The sequence below is a fragment of the Chiroxiphia lanceolata genome, chromosome 5 (genome assembly GCF_009829145.1).
Source record: "Chiroxiphia lanceolata isolate bChiLan1 chromosome 5, bChiLan1.pri, whole genome shotgun sequence".
Classification (NCBI taxonomy): domain Eukaryota; kingdom Metazoa; phylum Chordata; class Aves; order Passeriformes; family Pipridae; genus Chiroxiphia; species Chiroxiphia lanceolata.
Window position 1 is genome coordinate 66,218,883 of NC_045641.1, and position 15,664 is coordinate 66,234,546.

Here is a 15,664-nt window from a genome sequence, read left to right on the forward strand (position 1 = left end):
ATCTAAAATATTGAGACAATTTTCTTTTTCTTTGGTATCATTCCTGTCTCCAGTACTTCTGGAACAGAAGTCCTTTGGGGCAAGGAGGTTCACTGCAAATACAAACAATTGCAAACATAAATACTGCTAAATACCAGCTTACCGAGTCAGTCTCATGGCACAAGTGTCTCTTAACAGTTGATTCATACAGAACCTTCTTTGGTCATCCCCACACTGTGGAAGAGAAGTGTATAGTGAGATATATCATTCTGACAAGAAGAATGTATGTTGGAGAGATTTGCACTGTATTTTACAAAGTCAGCAAGTTCTTAAGTATGTTCAGGATGTTTCAATCTGAAATTTTATTTAGTGAATATCTTATCATACTTCTCGTACATTGGGTGGTATTATAGAGGTACCAGTGGGGGCAAGAGTGTTCAGGAAAGGAAGTGAGCTGGGCTTAGCAGTAGAGCTTGAAATTAGATTCAGCAGGGGAACAGGATGTACTTGAATCCAGGCAGGGCAAGTGGAGACAGCAGCATATTCCAGTGCCCCATCCACCTGGGAGCCATAAAAAAGGCAGACAACACTGCCTACAGCATGCATCAGTTCTGCTTTGATTTCATACAGTGGTGGGCCAGGGGGAGAGATGACTTGCAGAGGTAGAGGTAAGCTGTGAGAGAAAATTTGACCCAGGGGAACGAGAGGCTTTCCTTCTTGAGGGAACTGGGCATTTCTTCCACCAGCTTTTGTTGTGCCAGAAAGCAAGAAGGGATTTTTTTATGCATGTCAGTAGTAAATGGAGGCCCTAGGAAAACATTGGACCCATACTTGATGAAGATGGTCCCCTGGCAAATGGGCATGCAGAAAAAGCAGAGACATTCAATGCTTTTTCTGTCTCAGTCTTTCATACTGGTGATAATTCTTGGACTCTCCAGTCCTCTGAGCTGGAGGAGCACAACTGTGGCAACAGAGGCTTTCTCTTTGTGGATATAGAAATTGTAAGGGACCAGCTACATCACTCAAATGTTCTTAAGTCCATGCAGCCTTGGTAGGATTCATCCCAGAGTACTAAAGGAGCTAGCAGATCTTATGGCAGTACTCCCAGAGTCATCTATCAAAAGTCTCGGGAATCTGGGGAGCTCCCCACTGAGTGGAAGCTAATTAACATTCCAGTTTACAAGAAGGGCACAGGGAAATGGAATGGAATACAGTGAAATACAAGGGAGGAGATGAGAGGAGAGAATATATAATTCAATTGGTAGGGACCATGAGTGATAATCTAGCCCAAGTGATGCATTATTGACATCACCAATTACTTATCCAGTCAGATGATGGATCTACCTAGCAATGGATTATGACATCACGGATGACCCAGAATCTCTTGCTGTTTAAATGAGCTCATGCCCCAAACTCAAGCTGAGCAAATTTGTGAGGTTTGGAGTAGCAGGCAAGACCTTTGGTGCTGGTGCTCGTCTCTGGGAGTTGCTCCTTGCAGCTCTTGATGCTGTTGGAGGATTTTTCCCAGCCATGGTACATTCAGGCAGTGGGGGCACCCAGGAGACAAGCTCACAGCAGTAGAGGTGGGTTGGGAGGGGAAACATCGCCCTGAGCGGCTGGGAGGCTTTCCTTCTTGAAGGACCTGTGTATTTCTTCCACTGCTCCCCAGGCCAGGTTCTCTCCCTTTGCTTGTGTCCCCGCTGTTGCAGCGCTGGTGAGAGGGAGCAGCTTGACATCCCGAGCGATCCCAAGTGCCCCTCCTGCCAGATAAGCTCCAGCACTTTGCATGTCTCTCTTGGCAGGACATGGCATCAGGTGCCAAAGAAGACATGGAGGAAAGCAGCTGTGCTGAAAGTGGTGGCAGCCTGAGCCAGCTGCCACAGGCAGGACCGCTGGAGGCAGCAGAAGACTCCCAGTGCCCCATCTGCCTGGGGCACATGAAGAATCCGGCCTACGTGACCTACTGCATGCACAAATTCTGCTCTCAGTGCATCTGGCAGTGGGCCATGGGGAACGACAACTGCCCCGTGTGCAGGCAGCCCATGGAGAAGCTGCTGCACTCAGTGCGAGGGGACCGCGACTACGAGGAGTGCGAGATCGGCCTGCTCGCCCGCCTGCGGAGCGTGATGGCCGAGCAGTGGGGCCTCCAGGCACTCCCTGCAGAGATGCTACAAGAAGCATGGGTGGCCCATGACCAACAGCCCTTGGCTGGCAGAAGAGGCCTCCTGGGGACTGAGAGTGCCCAGAGGCAGGAGGCAGCTCCAGGGCCCTCCAATGCTCCTTCCCAGCAGGCTCCCACATCCAGTGCTTCCTATGAGACAGCCCCACCGAGGGCAGGCGAGTGTCCGGCTGGCCCTGCTGCTCCCCTGGACCCACACAATGGCACTGTGTAGCTTTGGCCCCTCAGCAATCCCCCCTCTCCTGCACAATAAACAGCATGGTTCTTTCCAGCACACGTGTGTGTTATGACCAAACAATATTTCTAAGTCCACAAGGCCTTGGGGGGATTCATTCCCGAGTACTAAAGGAGCTGGTGGATCCTATGGCATGATCCCCTCAGTCCTCTAGCAAAGGCCTTGGGAGTCTGGGGAGGTCCCTGCTGACTGGAAATTAGTCAGTGTTATTCCAATTTACAAGAAGGGTACAAGGGAATGGGATGGAATACAATAGAGGGAAGAGGAGAAGAGAGGGGAGAGGGGGAAGCGGGCAGGAAGGAGGGAAGGAGAATGTCGTTCTGTTGGTCGGGATCTACAGTTTTCATCTAGTCCAACTACCTCACCTCTTCAGGACTGACCAAGGATTAAAGCCCATTATGAAGGGCTTGTCCAAGTGCCTCTTTCTAAGGGACTGATGTGATAAAGCATCGACCACCTTTCTGGGAACCTACTTCTTGTTTTTGAACACCCACTCTGTAAAGAACCATGAGTGTGTGATTGATAGGATCCAAAGAGGATGGGATGGACTACAGCAACAGAGTGTATGTGAATTATTTATCTGAATACATATGGTTGATTATTATACAGAAGAGTGACAAGATATTCATATGTTTCTATGACACTAGTTAAACTACAACCTTAGTGGAGATTTCTATAATGTAACATAGTTCATATTTCAAAATTTAGAAGGATCATATAGATCACAGGTCAAATTATCCCCAAGAGTAAGTGCACATTATATCACAAAAATAAACAGTAGTGCATAACTGTCTGAGATAGTTGAAGAATTTTAAAAGTCTTGAAGTTTTTTTGTTTTTTAAAAGAACACTTTTTACACATCTTTTTTTAATTAACTCAGAGAGAAAGAAATTTATTTTCCAGAACCTGACACTAAGTCTGTGACTTTACAGTGTATTCTATGGCCAAAGGCACATGTTTTAGATAACAGCAACAACAAAATTAACTGTGAGCTCAGTACAGACTTTGTCAGAGCCTTGACTTCAGTGTGACTGGAGCAGGTTTCAGTAGAGCTGAAGCAATCTATAGAACTGGGTCCAAAGTGAAATAAATACTACAGCTTTGAATGCACCGTATCTGTCTCCTCTGTTAGGTTTTTTTCTGGTCCTGATAGACTCAATGGCACTCCTGCCTGCTAGCAGAACCTCTCCTTTCTCTACAAGTACTCTGTGACAAGCATGCCCTGGAGCTGGAGGAAAACTCTGTCTGTGGCTTATTCCACCTCAAGAGCTGCTCATGTTCTTTGCTATTATTAGTAACTGGAAGTAACTTCATGGCCTGAAGCTCTCAGAGCTGTGTGTTACTGTAAAGGGGTGATCAATAATTCACTTGAGGAGATCTTAAAATATCACCCTTCCTAGTTAAACCCTATTGTAGGTTCCACAAATTCTTTGAGATAATGAATGTTTTCTAATGGCCTGAACACTGCTAATTTGTCTTCCAAGCTTGTTAGTTACCTGGTTGAAAGACATTACTGTGTGCTAGTAATCATGCTACCTGGTAATTATAACCACTTCCAAAACTTGAAGCATCAAGGATGCTCAGTCTCTGCTCCTGGCCTCCACAGTGCATTGCAGTATATTAAATCTTGTTTAAACATGTCAAACTGCAACAGAGTTGAAGGAGACTTTATACATATTAATAGAACGTGCAGCATTTTTCAGTAGCACAATTTCAAGGGATACCTAAATACAAAGCTCCCTTCTTTTTGAGTACTACACAATCCCTCTAGAAAACTACAAACATTTAAATATGGAAAAATCTCCGTCTTCTTCCCATGATGAGCCTCTGACTAAATATCACTTTCTGGTTCTTTTAGTCCAGAAGTCCCTTTCTGGGAGCAAGTGAGGCTTTTGTTAGGAACCCATAAGTATTCTTTCCTGCCTCTCTATTACAAAGATTAATGGTTTTTCTGAGATAATCAGAATGTGGGGACAAGTCTGGAAAAAATGGGTCTCTAGGACAGGCAGAGTACTCCCTGGATATGGTATCTGGATAAAGGTTTCTGCTTCTATGCTGTTCCACTGAACATTTCTTCCAAACCACCACCTACCTGCTAGGAATTTAACTTTTCTGACCTGCTACAACTTGAGGTTTGTGCTTAAGAGTCACTTCTTAGAGACCTCGGTTAAAATACAGAGTAGGACAGGTGTGCAGTCAAAACAAATCTAGTAGTCATTATTCAGTATTACTGCAACCAGTGTACACTGGGCCACCACTTCACAAGAGGACTATTGGATTTTCTCCCTATTTGTTGTCAATCTGAAGATTTCAGTGTGTGGAGAAAAATCTCTAAGGTGCAGAATTCCCACTCCTGTCAACAGAAGCTCTGTCTAGATGGTATAAAATCTATAACCTTATGCTCCCTGTATAAGCTTGTATCAGTTTAGTAGGAATTGTGCATCTTGAAAATTCATGTCTTAAAAAACTTTTCTTCAAGTGTGTTAAGGTTGATAAATCTCATATCTCCAAAAACCAAAATCAAATTAAAGGTCATCCACTAGGCTGAAGGACCTGTGATTCTATGTAAAGCCCTTGGCCAAGTTTCTTGCTTGTAATTGCTCATCTAAGACAATTTCCTGCTCTGAATACTTCATAATAGAATGCCAGATTCCCACAAAAGGAAAGAAAGCAAGCATTCACCTGAAAAGATATGTTTTTTCAGCTTAATTTACAAAAGAATTATGAATATTAACTTATTGGCTAAAGTTCAAAAAGTGTCTGTTTAAAAAAAAAAAAGCTGCTTATTACTTAAAAGTTTCCACTTATATTGGTTATTAAGCATAATAATAAAATAATAGTAACTTGCATGTACAGACAGATATTTTTAACTATACAACCTGAATTCAACAGGGTCATATAAGGTAAGCAAGAGTCAGCCTGCAGAAGGCCTTAGTGTAGAGTCCTACTTCCTTAGCACACAAACAAGCTTTGAAGCTTCACAAGAGACTCCTGAACACATCATGAGGTTCCAGTTTTGAAGATCTATAGTAGTAGATGTTGACCTAGAAAAGGTAAATAACTTTTCCAACATTACACATATTTACACCTGTCCATAATTACATCTCATCACCAACACTTCACTCTTCACAAGCCCCTTTGGCAGCTGAACGAACTTTTCCATCCCTAACACAGGATGTATTGTCCCAGATCTAACACCAGAAAGGACTGTGATGTCCATCTAATCTCAGGCACATGGTGATTTCTGCTTTAACCTCAACAACTTGCAGCTAAATGACAGCAAGGTACCACAGATACTTTCCTAAGACAAAACTCATTCCAGTGGTCACTGAATGTGTTCTTTTTACTGATGTGATATGGGGATGAGATGAAAAAGAACATATGAGATGGACCCTTGCTCAGTCCATTCTGAAGGTATATTCAAACATCAACTATTTTCTCTAGACTGAAAGCAAACAGTTGTTAATTCATTGATCTGAATCATATTTGAAGAAGTGACCTGGTGATGAAAAGTTTCATGTTTCCCAATTTACTTACTTTAGACAATGCTATGTCAAAGAGAATCAATAGCTTTTCAAAAATAAGTGAATAATATTGGCAGTGAAGAATGCCAGTAATTTAAACTGGGATAGCACATATTAGCACTAAACTATACTGCTTTTATCTATAAAACTGGTTAAAATGTTAAATATGTATATATAATCAACTTCACTATAGTCCTTTCTTTTTAATGCTTCAGGTAAAATATTGTATTGAACTTGAGGTTTCACATGGCGACACATAACAAAAATTAAAAGAAAGCCCCTATCCTCTTTTTGCTATACATCTGTCATCTGAGCCATATATTGACAGACTCAGGCTATTATCATACCTATGCAAAGCAGGTTATTGGTATTATCTGTGAACAGAGATAACACACTGTCAGTGAACACTGCCCAGAGCAAATCTTCTGCTGCACTGCAAACTTTGGGCTGAAAGTAAATCAAGGTTGCCCACTGAGAATAAAGCTCACATTTAGTAGCACGGATCAGTGTCACTGAAGCTCAGTAATCCACTGCAAGGTTGCTTAAAGTCAAATAATCCTAATGGCAATCTCCCTGGATTTAGAGATGATGATAAAACATTTTCTGCAAGGACATTTCTGCGTGGGTACAACCAACCACACACACACGCATCATGCATGCACAAGCACACCATCAGTGATTCTGGCTTTTATAAACCTACCCTGGTTTTCAGTGATAATGACAAGAATCCAAATCTAATTCGTTCTACACAGTACCTTGAGAAGTTTTGCCCTTGTTATATTTCAAAATAGAAAGGCCAATGGAAAATAAGAATTCTGTGACCACTTGAAAAAAGCAGCATTAAACTCTGACAAAACCGATTTTTTTTCTGAAAAAGTAATCTTCGGTCTTTTTCAGTCGTGTTCTCTGCAGTCACTCACTAGATATAAATATGGGAGCAAAGCAGAGATGTTTCCCAGTACATTTCACCTGGAGTTCAACAATAATATATGCACCCTCAGGAAAGCAAATAATCTCTCTGACTGTTACCAAAAGTTGCTATGTATAAGGACTGGTGGAATTTTATTCCTTCAGGGATGCTTAAAGAAAGTGGAGGAAAAAAAAAGACAACTTACTGTTCGAGCCAAACTTTGCTTCAGGTGAGCTGTGCTGTGTAGCCGAAGCTGAATGCAGGGGGTTGCCTTGCGAAGACTTTCATGGCTGCCCAAAGTGTGGTCGCTGCAGTTTGGGGGAAAACAAACAAATCGTTATCTCTGCTTGCTACTTCCTTCTTTTTTTTTTTTCTTACTCCCTCTCCTAAAAGCACCAGTTGACTACACTCCAAGTGCAAAGGAGACTGAATAATAAAATCCCTGTACTTAGCGCCTATTTCTGTGAAAACTGATGGTGTGAAAACAATTAAGTGATTAATTACTTGTATCACTGACCATTAAGTTCTGTAACAGAACAAAAAATGACACGGGGAGAGAACAGCCTTAACCAACAGCATGTGCTCCCAAACCTCGATATTATTCATGCACGCTCTTCAAACCCAAGTAAGTGCAATTTATACAAAGTATCCTGGTTATGAATGCATCACTGCAGAATGACTTGTAGTGTCTGATACTCAACTCAAAAATCAAATATTAACCAAAAGTTTGAAGATCACATGCATTAAGACAAGTGGCCCTTGATTCTTAAAGAAATCAAAGTTCTCACCATGTGCAGCTCACACAGAGGTTGTAAAAGCAGAGCTGGTCTTTTTCAAGTCATATGTCAGCTAAGGTCAGACATAGAGCTCTACTCACTCAGCTGGAGTGGTTATTACAAAATATGCTGCTGATCAAGGATGCTCTTTCCCCCATTCAGGGGAATTAATTACTCTTATTTATTTGCCTCCTCAGAGTAGCTTCTATCCCACTTACCACTCTTGACGACTTCTTCTAAGTTATAATACAACCTTGGTTTGTCACTTGAAATTACTTGGAACAAAACCGATTTCACTATTTCCCTTCCACATCTTGTTTTAAAAGGGTGAAATAATGCTAATTTTTTTTTCAGAGTTAAGGCAAACATCTTTTTACATCAGAAACAATCCTTTGGGATTAATGAGTAGGAAAAACAACAGTGGGTTTTACAAAGGCAAATTCATCACCAAAATCTAGTATGCATCATCAGTTACAACTCTAGTGTATGTTCAGTTAGATTCCTGTAGCTTTTTTCAAGCCTTCAGCCAGACAAGCACAAAAAAAGGATATTCTGTATTTATACAGTTTTGCAGTATGGTAAGTTGTTTCAGAACTCACTGGTCCATGAAGAAAAGACGATTCTTTCTTGGTTTGTCAAGGGCCATGAAAAACTCAGAATTCAGCTATAAACTTTACTTCTACTTAAATAGGCTTTTGATGGAATGACTGAATAAAAATAGCTGGATTTAGTTTTAAAAAAACCCAAAATGCTCACCCTATGAATAAATCACGGAAAGTCTGATTTAGGGGAGACTCAAATCTCACACTGAGTAGCAGAGGTTCCCAGCATAAATGAATGGTTACATTAAAAAATATACTGTATGTAATTGCCATTCAGCACAACTACAGGGAATTAATACATATCTGCACTCATACTACACTGTAGTTAAGTAAAACATTAGAGGTGAAAAAAGGGTGTAAGCGTAGATATAGGATTTTTTTTTTTTAAACTTATACATTAAATGTCACAGAGGACAAACTCATTTTCATCTGACAAAACAATTACCTAATACCTATGCCAAAGGTTCTCCTTTGGTAGCACTTCCATATATTTGCAAAATTTCTTGATTTCAAGACCATGATGTACAGATGTAAGAGTGAGAGAAGCTAACACCAGCACAGGATGTATTGTCACAGATCTAACACCAGAAAGGACTGTGATGTCCATCTAATCTCAGGCACATGGTGATTTCTTCTTTAACCTCAACAATTTGCAGTTAAATGACAACAAGGTACCACAGTGAAATACCTGCACTAGTGTTACCTGTGTATCACCCTTCTCAAATACCTTTAGAAGCAAAAGTCCAAGTGACCAATTCCCAGTTCCTGTGACTGTACCAATGCATACATTCTCCTCTGTTGCTCCTCAGCACGTCTCTGTGTTGTGCCTTCCCATGGCTTTCTTGAAACTTCTTCCTCTCCTCATTTCAGCTAATCAAGTCTGCCTCCTGACTCTGCTGATGAACTCTCCGTGACTGGGGTTGAGCCAGTGAGGAAACCATGTGAGAGTTGGGTGTGAAGAGAATCAAGTGGGGACCCACTGGGTCACCAGAGCCACTTGCTGTGAAGGGGCTCTGGTCCCAGCAATGACAGTCTCAGTGCTCCTGAACGGTCAGACTATGAAGTTTCCTTAACACTTTAGAACTACCTCACACCTGGTTTTTACCTTATTCCCCACTATTACTTCTGCTCTTTCCATTCTGCCTCATCTCCAACCTTTGGACAGGCATAGTGACAAGACCATGACCACAGCGAAACACATCTCTGAGCCCTGAGTCACTTTTTCCTCATTCATCCAGTAGACAGATTCCTATTGCAATGCCAACATCACACCAAGCCAATGACAGGAATTCATCACCAAAGGTGATATATTGGTGTAGTTATACCAATAGGAGTGTTCTGCTAGTGTACAGCTACACTCTTCTCTGTAGTTACAGTTTTGTACCACAGATGTATAAAAACTGCCTTTTGCAAGTGTAATTTTTCCATGTCATCACGCTTCCAGGCAACACAGGCTATGCCAAGAGCAGCTGAACTTTCTGATTATAACTACATTGACACCAGTGGTTTGTGTTAGCTCTGCTGTGTCAGGCAGATAGGATACATCATCAGATCCTTTACTGACACAGCAATGCTCCCTGAAATATTGCAGGCAGAAGTTCTGGCCATGCAGTTGACTTCATGACTGGATTTTATTTGCACAAATACAAAGAGAAAAATTTTGACAGATATTGTTAGAGACTAGACAAAATGGATTAATGCCTCAGCAAAATAATGTGGAAACCTGGTCTAGATGAAAAGTGAAATACAAGAAATAGAAGTGTAGTTTCACCACAGATGGACAGATTTTAGCTGTACCCCAGGCAGATTTGCTACTGCACCTGTACTATTAAGACAAAGGCAATATATTTCCTTTGGAGAATATATGATTATTAGTAACTGGTTTACAGCCCTCTGAGCTCTGTATATAAAAAAATAAAAGCACTACAACATTATCAACTCAAGTTTTCCCCTATTTTTTTCTGAAATCACGTGGAGATTACAGCTTTGTGGGAATGCCATGACAAATGACATGAAGAGAAAGGCAGTCCTTGTCTTTAGGAGACATGGTAATGACTGGTCAAAATAAAGGGACCTGCCTGTGGTCTCACAATATATCAGAAGCAGAGAAAGGGAAAATCCCTATCTCCTGAGACCTCCTTACTAGTGGCTTCCCCACAGCAAGGTTTTCTGATGTGCCATTAGCTCCAAATCCTAATACAGTTCAATCAGACTATTTTTTAAGAGACTCAGCTGAGCAGCATCTCCGAATGAGAAACTTAATCTGCAGTGACAAGAGAAAATTATGTTAATTTTTCACAAAGAACACGTTCATCCAAAGGTACTTGCTTCTTATGATTCCAATCTGCACGATTATGTCTCTGCCCAGTGTATAATTAATAGATTAAACTTTGAGTGAAAACCAATTCTTATTTAGATTTCAATTCCCAGAGAACAGAATTAGTAAGGCAAAAAAAATTAATAAAATGTCATCAATAAGGTCACAGGCAAGCATGTGAGAAGAAATGATAAGCATTTACACTTTTCAGTTCCATACCCCTGCTCACTGTGTTGGCTGAACTGCAAAGCAGTAAGGTACCTGTGCAAATTACACTGTGGTAGAGTGTAGATGGAACTTTAAATACACTGATGCCTTAAAAACAAAGCATGTTTACAAATAAAGCTCATAAATATCTTTGTACTACATTCCTTTGCTGGATCTGCACTACTGCAACCTATTGATAGCACACAGATCAATAAAAAAATTAAGAAATTTAAAAAAAAAATAATCCCCTATTCTTATATATGCTCATGTGTTTTGCCTTATCTGGCATTTCAGGATGCCCTGAGTTTGTGGCCTGTTTTGCTAAAGGCAAAGCAGTCTAAATGGAGGACTGATTCATTGCTGACACATGAGAAGGGTTGTTTTTGGCTTGATGCTGGCATTAAGAGCCAGGAGTAATTTGACACAAGCTGCTGAAGCCCAATTTAATTTACTTCTAGGTAACATCTTTCATGAAGAGCATCATAAAATCATTTTTAGGGGTATCCATTTTAAATCAAAGGAAAGATTGTAAACTGTGAGAGCAAGATTTAAAGGTGGATGTAGAAGGTTTGGATGATGGCATGATAAAGAACTTTTAGAAACAGCAGATGGCCCTCCAAGAGGTATAAGATGATCATGAACAGGACAAGTGTAATGGAGTGGAGAGCACACCAACAGCTGGGAAACCCAGAGAAGAAGAGTCTTTGGACATGTATGAAATTTGGAAACTTCTGTGAATAGTGGTAAAATGTGATGACAGGAATAGTGAAGTTTAGTCTTCTCTTCTTTCAAGGAATCTGCATCTTTCGGGCAGGATTCTGCCTCCAGATGCACTTACACTGAACACCTGAAAAAGGAACTGCAGCAAATCAACTGAGGAACTAAAGTACACCTTACAACGACAGAAGCAGCAGGGACAAGGTTCAAGGCTTCTACAGGCACTGTAAGAAATACCTGAAAGCACAGGAAGAAGAAGAAAGCTTGTAGGCTGCAGCAAGGCCAGGGTTTCCAATCAGTACACAAAGTGCACTTAAAGACCAGAAACCAAATGAGATTCCAAATCAGAATTTCACAGATGGCTCTATTAATTACAGACTCAGCTGCAGTCTATATGCAACCTTCTGATATTTTTAAAATTTGGATGTTGAAAATCTGATATTCTACTTGTGAGTCAGATGGGATATGAGCTCAAGGATCTCTCTGTAGGAAGGGAATAATGGACAATGAAATCTTTTGGTGCTGAGTGTAATGGTCATTAGCACACAAGTATTTTTTTTCCTTCATCTCATTCAAAACTAAATGGATTTCAGAAATCATCAAGTCTTTCAGGTGCTTCTGCAGGAGGTGGGATGAAGTGCTCATTAATGCAGCTCAATGTAACAGTAAATGAAAGCTTTTGATAGATGTTCACAAAGCTGTCTGCTCCACTTTGTCTGAGAACAATTTATCACATCACCATTTTGGCCTCACTTTAGTTTTTTTCTGGATTACAGTAAAGCAGGAGCAGCAGAGTATTTACTCCTTTTGCTGTCTCATAACTTGAGGAACTACCGGAATTCATCCCTGAATAATTTCCAAATACTCTTCTGGGGAAGAACTCTGCACAAGTACATCAAATCACTGCGTTAGCAACATTGGGAGGAAACCAATTTGCACTTAAAGATAGCCCACACATAAGAAAAATTTCACCCTGAGGCAACTCTGCAGGCCAGGTTAAGCTACCCAAGGGATCATTATGGTCTGGGTTTTCAAATTTCAGATACAGGGCTCTGATGAAGAGGCAGAAGAAAGGGAGCTGAACTTAACGGGCATAATATGGACTTACAAGCTGCTGAAGCTGGAAGTGCAGCTTTGTGCTTTCTGTATGACAGTGAAGGAGCAAAGCAAAGCTGAGAACGTTACTGACCTTGTTCCACTGCTAATGAGACGTGCAGAGATTTTGCAAGTGCAGGAATTTTAACAGTCCACTGTTGATGAGTTCTTCCCAACAGTGAAAACAAAACTCTTCAGCACGTATTGTACACTGCACTGAAACACACTGAGCTCACCCTCAATACAACAGCTCATTATTTCTATTTTTTTTGCAGTTATTTTGAAATGAGAGAGTCTTGAAAATAATAATTAAAAAAAAGCTCTGCCTTTCTTCTGTAATTAACAGATCTTATGTATGACCTGGTTCTTTGCTCAGTGGTTCTAGTGTTCTAATGCTTCACACAGCGCTCTGCTGCCCCAGCTCCTGCTTTACAGAGATTTGAACAAGGGAAGAGGTGGCTTACAGGTGTTGAAGTCTCCATCTTTAGTTTCCAAACATAATTCACCATAAACATCTGAACTTTTGACCCATGTGCTTGTGTTAGAGTACAAGTGTTCAAGCTGGATACAGAACAAAGCTAATTTATGCAGTGTGACACTTGTTCTCACAACTACATTACCTTCATTAATCAAACTGACTTGCTTTAGGCTGGTTCAGGTAATTTTTACACTCTACTGTAAATATGACTGCTTCTAAGATTTTCCCTTTCAATTACAGGCATACCCTATTTTATCTAACACTTTTTACATCTCTAATAGATGAGCTACGATTCCTGCAGTGCCAGCTTAACATGGTACCACAGAGTGCTGCCAACTTCTCCCCTTCTGCTGGAAGTCACCATCCCCACAGCACAGCTGACAAGTGCCTGCACTTTAGCTGCTTCAACACAGAATCTGCTCACTTTTGCTGACAGCTGAATTTAAGCTGCCAGAAGGCAAGAAACAACTAGTTGAGTCCGATAGTGCTTTCAACCACCACAAGAGCTTACTGGAATTAATGCGAATCAGAACATTTACTTCCTTACTAGTAGACTACATACATTCAGAAAGAACTGTTTGCATGTACAATGTTTTTCTTTAACCTGCAGTCAGCACCAAAGTGCTGACTTCATTTGCTTTACTACTACTGCCACTGAATATGAAGAAACCCCCCCTGCTATGCAGCTGTATAATATGGTTTCTCCTCTCTTTGGCTATTTCTCTCTTTGAGAATATGCTGACAACATCCCTATGAGATAGTGGAAGTAGCAACATCCTTGTATTATGGACGAGAAAGACCAGAAGGGCAACGGAGTGAAACAAATTATTAAAAGCTGCCCAAAGCTTATATAAAGGAGCCAGGATGTGAACCCTTGTACTAGAGCACACCATCATCTCTGAAGAACATAAGTACTGTGTGTTTCAGGAGCTTCAGAAACTACACATGAAGTGTTTGGAACACAATGCCCTTAACTCTCCCTATGGTTCTTGTTTACATGGCTCATGGCTTAATGAGATACTTACTTTTGTAAGAATTCATCAGACCCATAAACACTTAGAAAGCACTCCTCCTGGGCTGGGTATTGATTTGTGCAACGGAGGATCTCTACAATTAAGTCATGAGTGATACAGCCAGCTGTAAATAAAGATAGCAAGAAAAATTAATAGTTGCTTGCTACTAGAATTTCAGGCTAGATACTTGAGCAAAGAAAACAAGATTTTTTTTTGTAAGTCTTAACAACTGCTGCAGACTAGCTCCATCAAGAGGAATTAACATACACTTGATTTTATTATTTTTTGATTTTTTCTTCAAATATTTTATGTGTCACTGGATCTATGTCCATTTAGAGGAAATTAGCAATTTGTTAGGTAGCTGCAATGAAGACGAGATGGACAACATTTCCAAGAAGAAAGGAAAAGACAAATGGCAATTTATTTTTCTTTTTCATTTTTCTGATTTATATCTTGGTACATTTCCAATTTGTAAATATGGTCTGATGCAGAAGTTGACTCTGTAGTCGCTCATGACACAAGAAGGCTACAGAATTTCACTTGTTATTGTTTCTGCCATGCACACCTTTTTAGCCATAACAAAGTAGTAAATTACTACTCATGCATTTTATACATATGTAATTTATTATGTCAAAATTATTTAATATCTGTATAAACACATACTATTACAGAAATAAGTATATAATCTCTATAAATTAAGAAATTCTATGTCAGTTTCTACAACCTGCTGTTAAGAAATACTCCAGCATTTTGAGATTTTTTTTTCCAGAGCTACTTCAGCTTTTTAAGCCATTTTTCAACACTTGCCAATACACTTCCTCCCTGTCCATTTTTGAAGAATTGATCAAAAATGAAAAGAAGAGCTGCATAATCTGGATAATGTCTGATAGGTTTTGTCCTTACAGGCATGCAGAGCACAGTGTACCCGCACTGATCCTGCAAGTCTACCTTTCTCTAGCAGAAAAAAAATCTGACTCTTCAGTGAAAAATCTTCATTAAACGTACAGAGATGGTTTAATAATGAAAAATAAAGCCTGGACTTCCTCCACATAGGCAATCTCATTAGCTTTTCTGTTAACAGCTACAGACAAAGTAGAATTTCCTTTCTGTTTTTCATTTGTGGTATTTCTTTATTGCGTCAAAAGCAGTGGCCATAGGAGCCCTTTCTGGAGGCTTTCAGTGAACTTTGAGATATATAAACAGAAACTACCTACAAATCCCCAGAAAATAAACATGTAACCCAGCTTTGTGTGTTGACTAATTTACACTGGTCCAAGTTCAGACACCTGGCTCAAACTGAGTCTAACCAACCAGTTGCATCAGGATTAATGAGGTTCTGAATTACCCATTTGCCCACAGCAGCCAATTCACAGAATGGAATAGAAACCTGGTTCAGAGTTGCCACGTTATTATTTTAGAACAAAACAAGAAATATAAATTTGGTTTTGCAGGGAAGTTTAAGGGGATGTGATACTGAGAAAAAACTTCAGACAACAGATGACATTTTTAGGGGAGGGGGCTGTGACAGAAACAGATAAATAAAACAGAGTTGGTTACCACAGCTAGCTTGCTTTTTGGTTTGGTCATCCCCAGGGAAAAACAAATGTATCAATGGATTCAAAAGCTTCTCCT

The 15,664-nt window shown here is 40.3% G+C and overlaps 2 protein-coding genes across 2 annotated transcripts in view; one reads left to right on the forward strand and one right to left on the reverse strand.

The window, feature by feature from the left end:
- Nucleotides 1-15,664, reverse strand: part of PIK3C2G (phosphatidylinositol-4-phosphate 3-kinase catalytic subunit type 2 gamma) — a 197,099-nt gene that overhangs the window by 170,014 nt on the left and 11,421 nt on the right. The window contains 3 exon segments of the mRNA XM_032689057.1: nucleotides 143-213; nucleotides 7,033-7,135; nucleotides 14,045-14,156. Coding sequence (XP_032544948.1) covers nucleotides 143-213; nucleotides 7,033-7,135; nucleotides 14,045-14,156 — 286 coding nt within the window.
- LOC116787445 (putative E3 ubiquitin-protein ligase RING1a) lies at nucleotides 1,380-2,434 on the forward strand. The gene is made up of 2 exons (XM_032689056.1): nucleotides 1,380-1,562; nucleotides 1,782-2,434. Exon 2 carries the CDS (start codon nucleotides 1,785-1,787, stop codon nucleotides 2,370-2,372), a length of 588 nt encoding a protein of 195 aa, XP_032544947.1. The 5' UTR covers nucleotides 1,380-1,562; nucleotides 1,782-1,784; the 3' UTR covers nucleotides 2,373-2,434.